Here is a 19,370-nt window from a genome sequence, read left to right as displayed (position 1 = left end):
TATGTACGTGTGAAGGAACATTCCTGGTAGCTACGATGGAAATGGGAAGGAAGTTCTGCCCGATTCCCATAAATCACTCAAGATAAACAAGCTTGATCATGCTAACCTTACTCACAACAAATCCTACAAGGAAACAAAACAGCATCTACCAAATCTGATACTCAAACCTCAGTGCTGTTTGCCCTTGTCCATGTGCACTTTGTAATTTAAAATATCAAAAGATAAATAGTATTTTAAAACTGCTTATAACAGAAAATACAGTAGCAAACCATGTCTCTGTGCTGGACAGAGACTATTCAAATTGTAACTTTTGTAAAAAAAAAAAATACAGTTTTTTTGATGGGTTGATACGATTTTATTTGGAAAAATGGACAAAAAGCTATTATGCCAGCTGCATTTCAGTCCCACAAGCTAGTATGTAATCAGCAGCAATTCAACCAACCAGGCTGAATGAGAACTCTGAGCTAATCACTCTTGCTAATCACTACCTCAAATTAAAGAAAATCAGAAATAAATCTAAAAATTACAGACCAGGCTTGAGAGACTGATATCAAAATCCCCACCAATCAGCAGCTGAATGGGGTACCTTCAAGTGAAACATATAAACAAATATACATAGGCCTTCTTTGGAAAGAACAGCAACTGAAACCAGCCTCTTCTTGTAAAAAGATATTTGCTGTCCCCAAGTGGTAGCTTGTAGAAGACATATTACAGCAGTGGTAATCAACCCTGTTCCTGGAGATCTACCATCCTGTAGGTTTTCGCTCCAACCCAAACAAAGCACACCTCATTCAACGGCTAGAGATCTTGCTGAGCTGTTAATTAGCAGTGTCAGGTGTACCAAATTAAGGTTGAAATGAGAACCTACAGGATTATATATTTCCAGGAACAGGGTTGGTTACCACTGTATTATAGGATTACAAGGGGACAGTCATGTGACTGATATGCTGTAACCTCAACAGGGTATTTCCTCTTTAACTCCTGAGTTGGAGGTTTTCCATTTTGGGTGCATGCCAACCTCGGTAAACACTCAGCAGGCTGTGGGTAAGTTTTAAGGGAACAGAATGAACTGTGCTGTCGTTTATCACCTTACAGCACCCTCATTTTCAATGGATAAAGCTTGTCGCTCTTCCTGGGGCAAATTCCCGCCATACAGCAGATGTTTCAGATGTGTCTTTCTGTGGCAGCGACGTCTTCTCCAATCCATATTTAAGCCATGGCACACTTTGAGACTCTGACCTTTTACTTGAACTGTGTGCAGCCCCTCTTATCTTTCCCCAGGTCCAGTGGTTCTCTGTAACCTAAACTTGTGTTTGCCGTTTGTCTTACTCAATATGTGTCATGGTTTCATGCTTCAAGGGTTCTGTGACAGTTGAGCAACAGGTCAGTGGAACGATCCGGAATCCTTTCAGCCGGGCACTTGATTTGCTGCAGCTCTGTGAAGTATCACTGACTGCTAATTCACAGGCAGAGGGACAGACAGCATGTACATAAATATATAAGCAGGGTTTTCTTACACATGGAAACAGGAGTGCATCACCCTCATTCTCGATTCCTGTACCCTCACACTCTGTTTGTCAAAAATACTGACAATAATCTCAAATAATTTCTGTTGAAAATGATCAGAAACTTGTGGATGCTAGGGTGTTCTAGGGTCTTACGGTGAAGCCACACTATACGCGGCTGCTGTATAAAAATCTGAATCAATTTTTGTCTGAATAAAAATCATTTTTGCAGTAACCTAGATCTGAAAGATGTTAGTCAGCTGCCTAGCTATGCTGTCTAATGTCCAGCTAGTGAGTAACAACCAACAACAAAAACATTGTCTGGCTAATTAGCCAGCTAATGCCTTCGATGTTATATATCTGGTTAGCTAGCTAGGTGGCTGGTAAAAACAAACAACTAGCAACTAATACATTAGGAAGATTTTTTTTTTAAATTCAGCGTAGCCTATATAGTGTGGCTTCACCGTTACTCAGTAGGCGCTAGGGTGTTCCAGGGTCTTCACTGTTCATCTCACAGTAGCAAAATGGGGTATTCTGCGTCAGAAAATAAAACCTAATGAAAGTGTTCAGATGTAATGTTTGAATGCATTTGTCTGGTGTCCATACATTATCGTTTTAAGGGCCATTGTCTGAGACCCCTTGGCACAGCCATCTAAACACTATTCTGAGGGTTTCATCTGCAAAACGTATGGAACTGCTCAAGAATGTCTGAATTAATTTAAATAGCAAAACTATGTCAAATGATTATCGTATGATAAACCTGTGAATGTTTCAGAGTTCCTGGTGTGCTGTAACATGACCCCCTCTCACCAAGCTCCTGGGATGTGCTCTAACTGCTGCCGCCTCACACCTAGCCTAACCCATGTGCCATTTGTCAGAGAACGCAGCCTCTCTCGATTTTGGCAGATGATTTTTAGCAATGATTTGAATTTGCTCATTTCTAATTAGTAAATCTTTCATTTATAATGACAAATTTTTGCCCAGATAATGGAATTTCCGCCCATATATGTGACAACCACATTGTCACATATATTGGTCACGTACAGTTCATACACAATACTGCCCTCTAGAGGCAAAACAATGCAAATTAATCAATTAAGTCAAATTTCCTGAAATGATTTATCACACTAAGTTACTCTTTTTTTTAGCTGGCCACTGACATGTTTGTAATGATCTAGCTTGTTAGCTAACTAAAAAATAAGTTAGTTGGGCAAGCAATTAATTTAAATGAAAGGCTGAAGTACCATGAAATTCTTACAAATACTGAAATTACAGGTATCGCCATACTAAAACTTTAGGATGCAAAAACATTTTGGTTTTTAAATATTATTAGATTCATGGGTATATGTGTCTCTCTTTATCTGATCATACAATACACTGTTTCTCCAAGCAACAAATGTAGTAATTATTTTGAAGTAACTCAGTTGAATGTGATTTTATAGCTGCCTTGTAGACATGTCCAAGAGTGAGAAGCGATTGCAGTTAGTACTGCATGAAAGCTGTAAAATATTTGATGAAAGTATGTATATGTAACACCCAAATTTCCCCACCTGGGGATTAATAAAGTCTATCTTATCTTATCTTATCTTATTTTAAAAAGTTGGTCAAATTTATTTGGAAACATGTTTGGCTTTGTGAAAAATTATTTAAATGCAATGTCACAGTGTGGACATGTGATTCAAGCATCAAATGCTGTTGTATGGTTTGGGTCTGCCTGGACCCACAATCCCAGATGGGCCCCACCAAAGACCTGGTCCCAGCTGCATCTCTATGTTGCTTGCAGCGTTAAACGCATGGACTGTGGTTAAGTGCCTGACAATAATTATGGTTTACATGGGGCCACTTTCCACAGATATCTGTATAACCGTGTAGTTGGTTAGCCATACTGGTTTGTGTATGGCTTACTATACAGCAAAGGGTTTCCGATAAAAATGTTAAAGTGTTTCAAGTGACTGGCACAAGACATAAATCTTTTTATATTTACCATAATTCAACAGTTACAGCTGTAAGAAAATAGCAAAACTGTGAAATGGTCCTCTTGCTGTAGGTTGGGAGAGGACTGCTCTATTTCATGAATATTGTAATAAATCTGTGAATGATTTAATGTAGCAGTGAACTAGTCACAAATAACACTGTTAGGGATGACTCACTCAACCGTGCTTAATGCTCCACTGGAGCACTGAGTTGTGTGTTACGCCACTTCTGAGTAGTGTTGCCAGACGTCCGGTTTTCAAATTATTTGTACATATCCGGTCCGAGTAAGTGATGTAAGAAATTTACCGGTAGTCTGCAATGAATTCGGGTGTCAGTGACTCCCTGGTCCGTCGTCGGTTGCGAGGGAAATGTCACGTCACGTCGCTTCGAGTTCCTGTACGAAAGCTCCTGGCTTTGTTTGCGATTACGGTTTCTGCTGTGCTTGTTGTCCGGTTTTGACTAATTATAACTTCGGCAACCCTACTTTTGAGGCCATGCTATTGCAGATACTTGAACCATCTTAGATTTGGTTTTATTTGGCTAACACTCTCTAACATTACTCGCCAGCTCAATCCCAAACTGCAGGGTTTCTTTTTACTGACTGAAATGATTAAACATCTTTTTGAAGTGTTGACTCCACAATTTCTCTATACTTTGGCTTTCAATGACAGAACTCCAGAACATATGTGCGGGCTCCTGTCTTTCAACTTTATAATCACTTTGAGCAGCCTAGGAAACATGTAATTGAATGAATTTTGAAGTTTGTTTCTTCAGTACGGGTTGATCTCTTTCATAACATTAATTTGTCCCAAACATTATGGTGCCCTGAAATGGGGAGACTATGTATAAAAAGTGCTGTAATTTCTAAATGGTGAAACCACAGTGTATCAATGCCCTTAAATAAAAGCTGAGAACTTTAACCACATGTGAATTGTTTGATTAAAAACGTAGAATTTTGGAGTACAGAGCCAAATCAAGAAAGAAATGTCTTTGCCACAAACATTATGGAGCTCGCTGTACTGTATATTAGCACGCACAAAATTTGTACCCTCAGATGAATGTACTGCTGATTGGATCAGCTGTTTAGTAAACCACCATTTTTGAACTAACCGTTTTTCTTTTTTACTTTTCTGAAACACACTATTAGAAGAAGCCTACTAATGGAATGCTGGTTTACAACTCAAAGATGTGCCTACACCTCAGCAGCCTAGTTAAAGAACGGCATGTCTCTGCTGAAATGACTGTTTAATAGCAAAATGCTCATCCATACTTTTCAATCTGTGAAACATTGTTCCACAATTATTATAACTGTGAAGTAGAGCCCCGTGTTGTCACATTCATTGACTTCACCAAAAACTATGCTTAATATCCACCGCAGAAACTTCAGGCTTCAGTCAACTGGAATTTCATTTGTTCCACAAGAAATAGTCATTTTCAGTCACTTCATCGGTTGTTCAGAAAACCTGATTTTTCTGTGACCTGGATTGTGCAGAACGGCAGATGGGATTTTTGAGAGCTGGAGGCTAGGAATGAACATTTGCCTTGTGGTGTGTGAAACAACTTCTCTGAACAAAACTGTAAAAAATATGTTCTAAATTATTCTTAAATGTGCAATGACATTGGAACAGTCACTATTATCAGCTGCATGCTGCAATCAAACTAAATATACTTTTTTGTTGTGATTTGTGGGTTTATTTCTTTGTGGCAACTTTCTGGGGTCAATAAATGAAAGCACACAGAACATTTACGATTTTTAAAAACTGAAAAGTGATGGTGGAGGTGAAGAAGCACAAGTACAGCAAAGCGAAAGGACAAGCCAACAGCCATTGTTGGCCATTCAAGCCATTAAAAAACCAGATTTAGCCTTGGAATTGCTTTATCTCAATGGTGACACTATAGAAGAACGAAAATATAAAAACAGTATAAAACGGATATACAATATAAAGACGGAGGTGAGTGGGCAGGGTTGGGGACAGAGGAGGAGACGTATTTTGATTGCAAATACAGGATCACAACAAAGCTAGAAATCTAACATAGCATGCCTTTAACATGATCGCCGACTTGTTATTGGGATGGCAGGTGTGTGGCATGCTCCACACCTATACATCGCTGAGTCTGGCACTTTTCAGGGTTCCCTACAGAAATAACCACAATGACCAGACTCACAGCCCTTCTTCTTCTTCTTCTTTTCCTTGCCGATAATGTTAGCTAGCCCTGTATATACTCTACATTACATTTATTTGGCAGACGCTTTTATCCAAAGCGACGTACAAAAAAGTGCACCGACATACAAACAATTAGTGGGTCTGGCATGTACAATAACCCATTAAAAACACTTCCACTTAAAAATATGACGTACGCTTTTATTTATTTGTCATGGTAAAAGAAAAATGATTGAATCCATGCCTATGTGTTTCTTTCAGCTAGAATGGAGGCTATGTGGTTTTGCACACATTTATGTGTATGCACGTCTCTCGTAGCCTACATTTATATGCATTACTATTATCACTTACTCATAACAAACACAGTACAAAAATAAGTTATATCTGATGAAAAATGCCAGGCTACTCACGCATACAAAGCACTGTCTGTAAGCCATTAATTCAAATCTAGGCCAGCCATTAAAAGTATTGACATCAAAATTACGCCAGTTACAAGAAACACAGATAGACAGTGCTTTGAAAAAACGCATTTTTCATCAGATAAAATAAATTTATATGGTGTGGCGTTAACTGTCATACTATAGCTACCGCGCAGCTAACGGAGAGTGGAGGGAGGGGTTCGGCCTCTCGGTCACACCCTACGCCGCCGGCCCCTCCCTTGCTGAGCGACTGTGCGCCATGTTGGAGTGTGTGGGTGTCACACAGTACTGAGGGAGCCTGTTGGCTGGCGAACTATTCATCAATCCCAACTCGGGGTTACGAGAGCAACAAGCTAATCTTGACACCAAACAAAAAAGAAACAGTTTTATTTACTACTTCGTTCGAGAACTTATGGGTTATTGCTGCGGGACAAAGAGCGTCCCCACAGAAACGGGAGTGGTATGGTAAGTTATTTTGTGTTTTGGGTAGTGGAGTCTTGAGTATGCTAACAGTGATATCTCCATCAAACACCAGCGAGGGAGAGAGTTAGCCGCCGTGTACCAGGGACTGTGTGCGGCCTACCAGCCCCGAGGCTTTGGTTGCAGTAGCTTTCCTAGCGTTAGCCGGCTCGTTAACGCGGCGCTTAGCCTGTCCTATATTGTTCCCAGCTGAGCTGTTAAGTTTCACCGTGAAAAAGTAAGCAGCTAAAGTTGACGTAGGTAACTTCGCCAGTTACCTTAGATTTTAAAACGCAAGAGTCGGCAATCAGAATAGTTTATGCTGGTGGACATGTTTGTGCCCATTCAGCCTTTTTAGTGATATTTATGGAGCAACATTAGTCTAACTTACTCAAGTTTCAGTTACCCAGCTAGACTAGCGACCATATCGAACCCTGCTTCGCTAGATGATCTGCAATTTGCTTCCCAATTTAGTATTTTAGCTTCTAGCCATTTGCAAGCAGGAGACTAATGTGGATAGTCTTAGCTTGCTTCATTAACTCAGTGTTAGAGATTTGCCTTGTTTGTTTTGGAAGTGTTTGTACATGAAGTGGCTAAGCTAGCTAAACAACTCTATGAGCTATGTAATGTTAGCCATTAACGTTAATAAATGCTATGATAATTGCACCTAACATTAATCCTCTAGTTGCTATAGTAAGCCGGCTAGCTAGCTACACAATTGGCTTGCATAACCAGTCGGCTAAGATCCCAAATAAATTACGCTAACAAAGTTATAGGTAGTCTAGTTTAACTTGTGGCTTAACATTAGTCTACACTAGCTTTCTAGCTAACGTAGCTAGTAGCTAACTAGCTCGCTAACGGTTAACGTTGCAGAGTTAGCAGGTTACCTATATACCGACTTCCAAACAACCGGCTAACGTTTGTTACCTGCCAGCAAACCTGTAGGTAGAAATAAAAACTTTGTGGACAAATGAGAAATTTCATCGTTATTTTACATGTTAAATTGGTTTCTCTAACCAACGATGTTTAGCAATCAGGTGGCTAACGTTGGCTTGCTTAATATGCTAATGTTACAATCTAATGTTGTTGACTTTGTTTTTGTGGATGAGTTGGATAGCCAGTTAGCGGTTTAAAAAAAAAAAAGTTCTGTCATTTTTGCGCGAGTCGATATTCCAGTATGATTTTTCTCTTGTTCTCTTTAAATGCAGCCCTGCCACCGCGGATTTGTGCCTATTGTGTAGTGGTCAGTGTGTGACAGATGCGTCCGAAGCCGCCTCCCGTGCGGGGTGCCCGGCTTTGTCTTGTGTGGGACTGTGATTGTAAAGACAATGGGAATAAGGGCGATTGTTGGAAGGAGTGTCTTGCTGCTTAGCTCCGGACTTTGAGAATTATTCGTATCCCTTTAAATACCAGCTGCTTTGGTTTATGGCAAGACTGGCAAGATGCTGTTGAATAATTATTTAAATAAAAATAAATAAAAACAGCTTCACACAAAACCGAATAAACGTTATGGGAACGTTTGTTCAGGGGCCTGACGCTGAGTAAGCCATTGTTGGCTGCTTGGATCCTTATTTGACTGAATAAATGTTATTTGAATAATGTGCCACTGACAACTGCTCTCATTCACGGCACTTGAACTGTTAGCCTAACGTTGTTCTATGTTCAGTGTTTGTAAAGATCTCATTTGTAATATTCTCTGAAGGTCTTTTATGAAGTGAGAGAACCGGCTGGATTACCTGAAAATAGCAGCGCGGTTGTACGTATGAATGCCTTCCGTGTTATGCAAGCCTCTATTTATCACTAGGACCTGTTCTAACCTTGAGATATGTGCAGAGCAGAACCAGCAGCTCTGTTTCTGCTGTACTGAAATCTCAGTGTGCGCCATCTGCACGAGGGTCTGTTCCAAGTGCTTTATTACCGCTCCCGGCCCGGCAGTCCTGACGGACAGGTGTGACCTGACCTTTGACACCTGTCCTTCTGCCCAGTGTTCCCACCCTCCTTGTAGAGCGCCAGGCACCACACCTCTGTTCTGTTTCCATGGCAGCCAACTTTCTGGCAGCTTTGGAATTCAGTTTTTTTTTTTGTCCAACACACCCATACAGAGTGAGTCCTGTGACGTTTGGGGCTTGTCGGTGCGTGCAGGGCTCAACCCCTGCTTCGGTTCAACAGATTCTCTTTTCCATCTGTCTTTTCAGAAGCTGTTACCTGGGGTTTTGTTTGCTCTGGGTTTCCTCTGATAGGGGCTCAGTCCGTACCTGCAAGCGTGCAGTAATCACAGGCAGGACCTGCAAGCATGCAGTGATCTCTGACAGACAGTCGTGTGACATGCCAGCTGTTGCTGCCCTGTATACTTTGGCTAATAATGGTGTTCCTGGTGCGTGGCGCTTGCAATAAAATCTCTCTCTCTCTCTCTCTCTCTCTCCCTGTCTGTCTGTCTCTTGTCTTTCTGTCTTACATGAGTATTGGAAATGCTAACGTGCAGTTTTGGTGAAGGTGGTGTGTTGAATATTTGGCGGCTTAATCTTCAGACTTTCTGAGAAGGAAAAGTTTGGCTTTAAACATCTGTATAGTATTTGCGTTCATGGTTGCTATTTGAGTATTTTTCTGTGCGATTAATTAATTGTTTGTCATATATGATAGTTTAAGTTCTGCATGTTTGTCTTTCCAGTTATGACTGTGCCAGTTCAGATACATTTTATTGGTTCTTTGGATTAGGTTTGGAAGATCCTAAACTTGGGGAGTTCATTGTACTAAATGTCCATTCCTTCCTCATTGAATAAGGACAGCATGTTTTGTGGCACAAGCAATCCCTCATTCAAATTCATGAGCGATTATTGCTCCCTGTAAGGGTGTTTTCTGAAGAAAAACAGTGGTCGTTTGAGTTCTGACATTAAACAGGAAGTGATTTGCATATCATTGCGTTTGATATCATTGCCTTTTGTTGTCTGGCAACTTGACTTTTCTGGCTGTTTGCGGGTGTGAGACTTTAGTTAGAAGTGTCCTTGCATAAACACGTGTCATTTGCTACTTTTCACACAACAGAAGGTGGGATAGTGACTAATTGAGAATTGTCTTGGTCCCATGATTGTGGGTGGTTCAAAAATGAGTCTTAGTTTTTTCCACTTGAAAACAGAGTTTAACTAATCAAATTGTTGGCTCGGAAAGGTTGCATAACCATAGAGGGTTATTAATCATTTTCAAGTAAAACATTTTCTAATCTAAATCCACTTTAATGCGGAATTCATAGGTCTTATGGACTTCTTAAATAGAAGAATTCATAAGAAGCATATTCATAAGAATTCATAAGAAGCATAATGGGAGATGCCCCATGTGACCGGCTGACCTGGTGTACCATTAGTTTCGGCTAATTTAGGATGCAGATCGCTGCTGTAAGACTAAGATTAGGCTACAGATCACTGCTGCAAGACTAGGATTAGGCTGCAGTGCACTGCAGTAAGATTAGGGTTTGGCTACAGTGCACTTCTACTCTATTGAGCTTAATCTGTGCATCATCTTGATGGGAAATCCCTTCATAGAATGTTCCAGGAAGCAGGCTCACGGTGCCATGAGAGAAGCACCATGGCGATCTCTGCTCCTGCGTTGGTTTCCTTGTGTGCTCAGAGGTGGAAGAACCGGCTCATCTGCATGGTCCCTGCTTGCTTTCACATTTCCTTCTGTGCAGTGATTCAGAGCTGCCTGTAGGCTACAGCTTGGCTAAATCTGACCCACATGCACCATTTCATGGGTGCTGGTTTAAAGTTCAAAGTGGTGCTTTTTGACGTTGATGTTTTGAGATTTTTGGCATTCTGCTCAAGTTTTAGCACAAAGCAGGCTATCTGCTGAGGAACTGACGATGGGTCTGGCCTTATCTGGATAATAACACAAACAAGCAGTAAATGGGAATCCCTATGCATTAATGATTGGTGCTATGTAAAGGACATGTTAAAAAACTTGATGAAACAGAGAATGCTCTGTAGGCTAAAGTGAGCAGAAAATATTCTAATCTGAGGACCTCACATTGAAAGGGAGAAACACTGGCCGTATGGTCTGCTCTGCTAGCATTAGCATTTCAGGCTAAATGCACAGTTTTCCATTTCTTCTGCTACGTTGTGAATGAAGAAGGCCATGTGGGCAGCCAACCGCATTCAGTAAAAATAGTGGCGCAAAATGCGTGCTTAGCTTTTAAAGCTAACATTGGCTTGAAATATCTGATTACCTGGATGGAAAATCTTACCTTGTAATGCACCCGCACACACACACACCCCACCCTGTTTTGAGCACTGTGGTTTCTATGAACATTTGATTCCTTTCCTTTTTGTACACACTCAGGCTGTGATAAGGCCATGGAAATTCAAAAGAACAAAAACAATTGGAAAAAAAAACAGTCTCTCTCACACATACACACACACACACACACACACACGTCGTCGTGTCCAGCCTTGGGTTGTATGAGCTATGTGAAGCCTGGATGGCCAGACCTGTCTATGCAGGCATGTGAATTTTCCTTTCACAAATAAAACCCTCGCCCTGTCAGCACTGAGCCACCTTGTTTGCCCTTTCATTGTTTAACCATTTAATGTGTGAGATCACAAATTCATGATTAGAATGTTCTTTAATGAAGGTTCTAATGCTGATGTACTGGAGCTCGGGTCATACTGGGGCTCGGGCTGTACCAGGTTTTCACTTCAGTGCTGAGCCCTGAGGTGCTGGACACATTTGAAAGGTTCAGGTTTCAGCCCCTGCAGCATAAGCCTCAAATGTAAAGGACTGCTAGTTCTGGGCCTGAGTTGTGTGGCCCTAGTGAGAGGGATAGTGGCAGTTCTGGGTTGTGTGGCCCTAGTGAGAGAGAATAGTGGCAGTTCTGGGTTGTGTGGCCCTAGTGAGAGAGGATAGTGGCAGTACTGGTTTGTGTGGCCCTAGTGAGAGAGGATAGTGGCAGTACTGGTTTGTGTGGCCCTAGTGAGACAGGATAGTGGCAGTACTGGTTTGTGTGGCCCTAGTGAGACAGGATAGTGGCAGTTCTGGCTCTGGTTTGTGTGGCCCTAGTGAGAGAGGATAGTGGCAGTACTGGTTTGTGTGGCCCTAGTGAGACAGGATAGTGGCAGTACTGGTTTGTGTGGCCCTAGTGAGACAGGATAGTGGCAGTACTGGTTTGTGTGGCCCTAGTGAGAGAGGATAGTGGCAGTACTGGTTTGTGTGGCCCTAGTGAGAGAGGATAGTGGCAGTTCTGGCTCTGGTTTGTGTGGCCCTAGTGAGAGAGGATAGTGGCAGTTCTGGTTTGTGTGGCCCTAGTGAGAGAGGATAGTGGCAGTACTGGTTTGTGTGGCCCTAGTGAGAGAGGATAGTGGCAGTACTGGTTTGTGTGGCCCTAGTGAGACAGGATAGTGGCAGTACTGGTTTGTGTGGCCCTAGTGAGACAGGATAGTGGCAGTACTGGTTTGTGTGGCCCTAGTGAGACAGGATAGTGGCAGTACTGGTTTGTGTGGCCCTAGTGAGACAGGATAGTGGCAGTACTGGTTTGTGTGGCCCTAGTGAGAGAGGATAGTGGCAGTACTGGTTTGTGTGGCCCTAGTGAGACAGGATAGTGGCAGTACTGGTTTGTGTGGCCCTAGTGAGACAGGATAGTGGCAGTACTGGTTTGTGTGGCCCTAGTGAGAGAGGATAGTGGCAGTACTGGTTTGTGTGGCCCTAGTGAGAGAGGGATAGTGGCAGTTCTGGGTTGTGTGGCCCTAGTGAGAGAGGATAGTGGCAGTACTGGTTTGTGTGGCCCTAGTGAGACAGGATAGTGGCAGTACTGGTTTGTGTGGCCCTAGTGAGAGAGGATAGTGGCAGTACTGGTTTGTGTGGCCCTAGTGAGACAGGATAGTGGCAGTACTGGTTTGTGTGGCCCTAGTGAGAGAGGATAGTGGCAGTACTGGTTTGTGTGGCCCTAGTGAGAGAGGGATAGTGGCAGTTCTGGGTTGTGTGGCCCTAGTGAGAGAGGGATAGTGGCAGTTCTGGGTTGTATGGCCCTAGTGAGAGAGGATAGTGGCAGTACTGGTTTGTGTGGCCCTAGTGAGAGAGGGATAGTGGCAGTTCTGGGTTGTGTGGCCCTAGTGAGAGAGGATAGTGGCAGTACTGGTTTGTGTGGCCCTAGTGAGAGAGGATAGTGGCAGTACTGGTTTGTGTGGCCCTAGTGAGAGAGGGATAGTGGCAGGTCTGGGTCTGGGTTGTGTGGCCCCAGTGAGAGAGGATAGTGGCAGTACTTTGTTCCGGGGCGATCTAGTCAGACCACTCTTCCTCCCGGCTGTGGGATGTGAATGGGTTATTAATGCAGCAGATGTTTCATTAGGGTTCCGGTGTATTCATGCGTATGCGGGTTGGGGGGGGGGGTGGGGGTGAGGGAGAGAGGCACCCCACAGGACAGCGAGAGTCACATTTCAGCGACTCCTAATGAATTTACGGGCTGCGCCAAGTCGTTTTGTTGGGTTGCTCCCCCTTTGCTTTAGAGCAGGAAGAGCAGCACCCGTGGCCCATAGCCCCAGGAGCTTTTCTCCCACCCAGACTCTGTACACCCCCCCCCCCCTGCCACCGGCGGGTAGGGCTGGAACCCAGCAGCTCTGGTTCAGTCACACCATTATCACATTTATTCTTAACCCTAAACCTTATCTGTGCCTACTGATATGATTCACTTTTCAGAGTGTCAGGCAGCGCTTTTGGGTGTGATGGTTTTCTGGTTTTCTTGCACAACGTCTATTTTCCCGGGTTTGTTTAATAGAGGAGAAAGTTGTAGTTTGAGAAGCTGGAGAGGTGTCACGGCAGTAGGGTGTCACGTTCAAACGGTGGTGTGATATTTGAATTTTGTTCGAATAGTAAAAAAAAAAAAAAAAGACACTCGCTGATGAAAATGAATCTTCAAATGTGAAATGTTCAAATCGGAACATGTGCATTCATGTCTATGTTCAAATAAAACGTACCTATGCTAGTTATATCTGTTTGTATTGGTTTGCCGTCCTGTGGACGTAACACGCAATTAATAAAGCCTGAGAGTTGGTCAAATTCTGGCATGTGATGCAACGTTTAAAATTGTAATATATTTGAACATGTGTTTTTTAGAAGGAACATTCTAATGTCATTTTGGCTAATTTTGACAGCCCTACAAGGCAGGTGGGTAAGAAAAGGGATTAAGTATCGATAGCTGGTCCCTTTTTGTCTTGTCTGCATGTTGCAGGGCAGAGGAAATGATGTGAACTCACAGTGAAGACAGACAGGAGGACAGGGAGGCTGAGTCCAATTTAGCGTCAGTTTGTGTTCTGAACCGCTGCCTTTGTACAGCAGTGCAGCCAATCGCATTGCGCGATGGACTCGTATGCATATGAATGCGAAAAGCTCCTCTCTCACTGTGAATGTAGTTTATAAAGCCAGTTCATAGCCAGCTAAATCTGCAGGTGTTTGAATACAGCACTGCTTTGTCTTCAGGGGGGGCCCGGCAAATTTTCCTGTTTCCTGCTTGAAATTCTTGTCATATTAAGTTCTCTGTGTCTTTTGAAATCCTTCACCTTTTACACAGATTAGTGACAGATGTGGTAAGAACATTCAGGCTGAAACGTCCCCCTCTACTTCATTGTGCCTGATTTTGTGTAATCTTTTGTAAATGTGAAATTGTATAGTTGCATAACAGGGTGTATTATAATTACAGTCATATGTAGCTCATGTTGCTCTCGTTCTTTTTTTGCGGTGCGAAGTGGGTTAATTTTCCGAGTAGATTCTCTCCAATGTCAGATTTGACATTCAAAGCGAAGATTTGAGTCATTTCAGATAGGGACCGGGAACAGGCAAATATATTTTCATCAGCATTACAAGTGATATACTCAGAATGAGTGTTGGTTGTCTGTACAGGAGGAAACTCATTTGCTCTGTGAATAACCTGTATTATAGCCTAAGCTCAGGCCCGCATCCCTGCACGGAGCTGATATGCTCTGCCCTGTCATTTTCTTGACGGTTTGATCAATTAATTAAAGGCAGCCGGCCTGTCATAATTTTGTGTGAAACACGCGGAGCTGTTTAGCCTGTTGTCTTGTGATTATTTGGCGGTCGACAGAGACGCTAGTGTCTGTTCGGTCTCTCGCTGCTGGGGTTATTACAGCGCCGTCAGAGTTTGCCATGCAAATCAAATGACACCATTAATCAGCTCCATGTGGAGACGGGCTAAAAGCCACCAGAGTTTAAATGAGTTTTCCCCTGTGAGGGGCGGGTCTTATTTAATAACAGACTAGAGATTATGGTTATGTCAAAAAGTTATCAGATTGCATATTTCTGCTCTTGAAAACACTAATATATATAACTAAGATAGTATTTGCTTTGATTTTAGTAATGGGGCAGCATTATATGATCAACCAATATGTCTGTAACTAGTCAATTTTAATATTGATCCTTGTCAGAAATGGCATTTTAACCAGCCCCCACAGACTTGTCCATTTTGAAAGGTATGAATATGTTTTCTGTAATGTCTGATTAGTACATCGAATCAGTGTTGACATTTCCCTTTGTGATTCATTTCGTAATATGAGTGGGTGTTTCCATATGACATTACTGTGCATGTTTTTGTGCTAAGGATAAAGTTAAGGCTGCTTCAGCTACAGTTTAATGACATGTTTAGTTTCAACCATGAATATCCAACTAAAACAGCAATAACTTAATTGCTCATGGTTTTGTGTTTTAGAATAAACTGAGTGTATGTGTAAAGAGTAGTTATTCATTATAAAGCTAGTCCTCCCTCTCGGAAGCATTTTACCCTGTATGCAGTAAACAAGAAGCACTGTTATTACTTAACAAAAAGCTGGATTATCAGACTTGTGAAGACTGTTAAAATAAACGGTCTGGCTTTTACTGAATGTGTTCAACGAGCATTTCTGTTTTTAGCAGAAAGATGACTGAACAGAGCGAACACAGCAAAGTAAATACAAATGATGAAACAATTGCTAAGATTTACTGGAAAGATAAAAACCCTCCATTTATTTAGTGTCAGTACATGAGTGGAATTGATTCCAGAAAGCATTTTGGTGGGAGCTAGCAGGAGGTCAGCAGCTAACTGATGTATCTTTACGCAGTCAGTGTTCGCGTGTGTTGTGTTTATTTGCTGTGTATGTGATATTACTGTGTATGTTATGTATGATGATAACTTGCTGAACAGAATGTTTCGTGAGCTTCGGTGTGGAAATGAACGGGCACTTCTGACCCGCTGTTGTGGATGTCAGTTTGGTGGACTGATCTGTGCCTGAACAGCCGAGTTGCTACAGACACACTGCTCCATGGCAATCTATTATTTCAGTTCAGTGTTTCTAAACGTGGCGTATTAATTTTGTGGGGCTTTTCAAAGGATTTTCTTTGAGGAGTTTCCCCGCTTTAACAATTGAAATTCAGAGATTCCAAAGTTTTGTTGTGCAGTCCTTTCTTTGTTTTAGAGGATTGGAATGTGTTTTTAGCTGTAAGAGAAGGAAGGCGGCCCCCAGTGCTGATCTGGTTCTGGGCCTTGAACAGCAGCCTCCCTGTTAAACGCAGAACATTCTCAGAATGTTTCTGCTGTCGTGCCAGTGTTGTAAGATTGACAGAGCACTCCAGTGAGGTCGTGAGGGCGCTTTGCGTTCGCCGGGCTGTGGCCGCTGAACACACTGCAGCGGCGGGAGGCCCGACGACGAGACGCCGCGAGCGGCGAACAGAGCCTGGCGAGGGTCTCGGAGCCCCATGGCAACGCCCGATGTCCTTCCTGCCCGCTGTCCTTCCCGCTCGCTGTCACTTCGGGGAACGCGCGGTTCCTCAGCCCAAAGGCTGCTGTTCCGGTAAAAGTATGCGTTAGGAAATTGGCCGTGCTTCAGAATCCCCCCCCGTGCGCCCGTGGCCCGCGAGCGCGGCGAAGTTGGGATCCAGCACGGTAGCCGACGTGTTCTGGGTCATAAAAATGCACAGCTGTGACCTATTTCTCTTTATCCGTCTGCCGGGATCATTTTGACAGTCCGGGGCTGTAAGTGAAAGTCAGGGAATGTATTAGTAAGCTTAAGGTCGCTTAGGCTATCTGCAGTGTTGTTTTTCCAGTTCGTACAATCGGTGTGTTCAGTCAGCCTAAGCTTTGGCCACGTGGCTGAATATTTGATTTAAACCCAATGGGTGTGTGTTTTTGTGGATCCTCAGAGAGATTCTTTTGTGTTTGCCACATGCTATGTGGTCATTGTTTTTATGAGGTGGAAAATGCAGGCCAAACTGAGAACTGCATTGTGCTGCATGCTGCCTGTGTCTGAGAGCCTGTGTAGTGTGTGTCTCAGAATCTGTGTTCTGTACTGAGCTGTGCAGTGCGTGTCTCAGAATCTGTGTTCTGTACTGAGCTGTGCAGTGTGTGTCTCAGAATCTGTGTTCTGTACTGAGCTGTGCAGTGTGTGTCTCAGAATCTGTGTTCTGTACTGAGCTGTGCAGTGTGTGTCTCAGAATCTGTGTTCTGTACTGAGCTGTGCAGTGTGTGTCTCAGAATCTGTGTTCTGTACTGAGCTGTGCAGTGTGTGTCTCAGAATCTGTGTTTTGTACTCAGCCGTGCAGTGTGTGTGTCTCAGAGCCTGGCAGGTGTGAGCTAGCGTGACAGTTAACGGTTCCCTATCCCAGCCTGTCTAACTGCACTTTCATGTTCCAGGTAATGGAGGCATTTGCTCTGTCGACTCCCCACCCTGCGTGGAAATGGTTTTAAACACCTTTTCTCTGGAGGCTTCAGGAACACAGCAGTGTGCTGGCACAGCAGCGAGAGGCGTCCCGTTCTGACCACACCGCGGAGCGACTCCGTCGAGAGAGACAGACACAGGCCTTCTGTTTTTAAGGGGGGAGGGAACGGTTCGCGCACTCTTCTTGGTTCTGTCGACTCGCACCGGCCGCCACCATGCCGAGCTCCACCATCCGCCGGCAGATGAAGAACATGGTGAACAACTACTCCGAGGCGGAGAAGAAGGTCCGGGAGGCCACCTCCAATGACCCCTGGGGCCCCTCCAGCTCGCTGATGTCGGAGATCGCCGACCTCACCTACAACGTGGTGGCCTTCTCGGAGATCATGAGCATGATCTGGAAGCGGCTCAACGACCACGGCAAGAACTGGCGGCACGTGTACAAGGCCCTGACGCTGCTGGACTACCTGATCAAGACGGGCTCGGAGCGCGTGGCCCTGCAGTGCAAGGAGAACATCTTCGCCATCCAGACGCTCAAGGACTTCCAGTACATCGACCGCGACGGGAAGGACCAGGGCATCAACGTGCGCGAGAAGTCCAAGCAGCTGGTGGTGCTGCTGAAGGACGATGAGCGGCTGAAGGGCGAGCGCTGCCTGGCGCTCAAGACCAAGGAGCGCATGGCGCAGGTGCCCACCAGCGCGGGCAGCGCCAACCAGATCAGCTTCGGCCGCGGCTCCAGCCAGCCCAACCTGTCCAGCAGCTACTCGGAGGAGTACGGCAAGTCGGAGGGCTCGCCCGCCTCCTACCACGGCTGTAAGTAGCGCTAACCCTAACCCTAACCCTAACCCAACCGCCCGTAATATGGTGCAATGATTGCGGTGAAATAGAAATGACCTTTCAAAAAGTAGTTTGAATGTAAAGGTATATCATTGCTATTACGAAGCAGATTTGTGTTGGTTTGGTGTACGAACTGCATTTTGGGTATTAACTGCGTTTATTAACTGAAATCTTAAATAGAATTATTCACAGGTTGAGTGTGGGTTTTCTATATTATACACCAGTGCTTAAATATCCTTGACAGAAGTTTCAGTTACAGAGCATGGATGTCTGCAGTCAGTCGTCCCGGTCCGGCAGGCCTCTGGTAAGGGCTGCCAGCATAGCTCATTCTGCCTGGCGGTGAGGCCCAGGAGCGCCATGACTGGGGTGGAAGAGTGCTGTGTGAGGTTTATTGGCTTAGGGAGGGGACTGGCTCTGGAAAACAAAGAAAGCCCCACTGCAATGCTATCTCCTGTGGAAAGGCCAATGTAGTGTAGCCTTTTGGTCAAATGGGGTACGGTCTATAATTGGGGTGCAGCCCATAATTTGGGTTCAGTACATATTTTAGGCGCGGTACGTGATCAGTGTTGCAGAGTGAGGGGGTTTTGGCCATTCTGGGCAGGTTAGGACGGGACAGTTGGGGATTGGGCAGGCCTCTCTGCGGGAGGTTAATTGGACACAGACTGGCCTCTGCCCTGATTAGCCCCCTCCCGCACCCGTCCCGCGCCCGTGCCCACAGGCTCTGCCTCCATCCCGGGGCTGGGGCTGCGGAGGGGGGTAATCCCGTAATCCCCCCGGGGGAACACCAGCCCAAGCCCCGGCCTCTTCCAGAGCCCCCCCCCCTCCCCCATCCCTCCACACCCTCCCCTGCCCCCCTCGCCTTGTCTGCCCTCTGTCCCGGAATTCCAAATTCCTGAATTCCTGAAGGTGCATGACTACGCCGTGAGTCACTGTGCCGTGCGTGCTACACCCCTCCCCCGACAAATCCAGCAGCGTCTAACGCAGGAACCCAGCGCAGCCTGGAACAGCCTGGGTGAACCGCACAGTGTGACACAGCCAGAGCCAACAGCACCAGCGCAGCCTGGAACAGCCAGGGTGAACCGCACAGTCTGACACAGCAAGAGCGAACAGCACCAGCGCAGCCTGGAACAGCCAGGGTGAACAGCGCCAGCACGGTGTTCGTCCTCTTTTTAAATAGACTGTTTTGCCTGAGTAAATATTGGTTTTACTGTTTAAGTCAGCTGTCTGTCTGAGCTGGGCTGCTTTTAGTATGTCATTGTTACAATTAACAAGGCAGAGTGACAAAATGTTTCAGATTCCTGTGGAAGTTTCCTGCCATTGTTCATCTTGGGCAAT

The 19,370-nt window shown here is 44.5% G+C and overlaps 1 protein-coding gene across 1 annotated transcript in view; it reads left to right on the top strand.

Moving 5' to 3' along the window:
• Positions 1–6,302: 6,302 nt before the first annotated feature.
• Positions 6,303–19,370, top strand: part of epn2 (epsin 2) — a 28,472-nt gene continuing 15,404 nt past the window's right edge. Inside the window, exons 1-2 of the mRNA XM_035398111.1 lie at positions 6,303–6,525; positions 17,177–18,011. Of these exons, the coding sequence (XP_035254002.1) occupies positions 17,417–18,011 (595 nt within the window). The 5' untranslated portion in view covers positions 6,303–6,525; positions 17,177–17,416. The remainder of the gene's footprint in view (positions 6,526–17,176; positions 18,012–19,370) is intronic.

This window comes from Anguilla anguilla, chromosome 17 (genome assembly GCF_013347855.1).
Source record: "Anguilla anguilla isolate fAngAng1 chromosome 17, fAngAng1.pri, whole genome shotgun sequence".
In the NCBI taxonomy this organism is placed as follows: domain Eukaryota; kingdom Metazoa; phylum Chordata; class Actinopteri; order Anguilliformes; family Anguillidae; genus Anguilla; species Anguilla anguilla.
The sequence above is the reverse complement of the archived record's forward strand: the minus strand, read 5'-3'. Positions and strand labels throughout refer to the sequence as shown.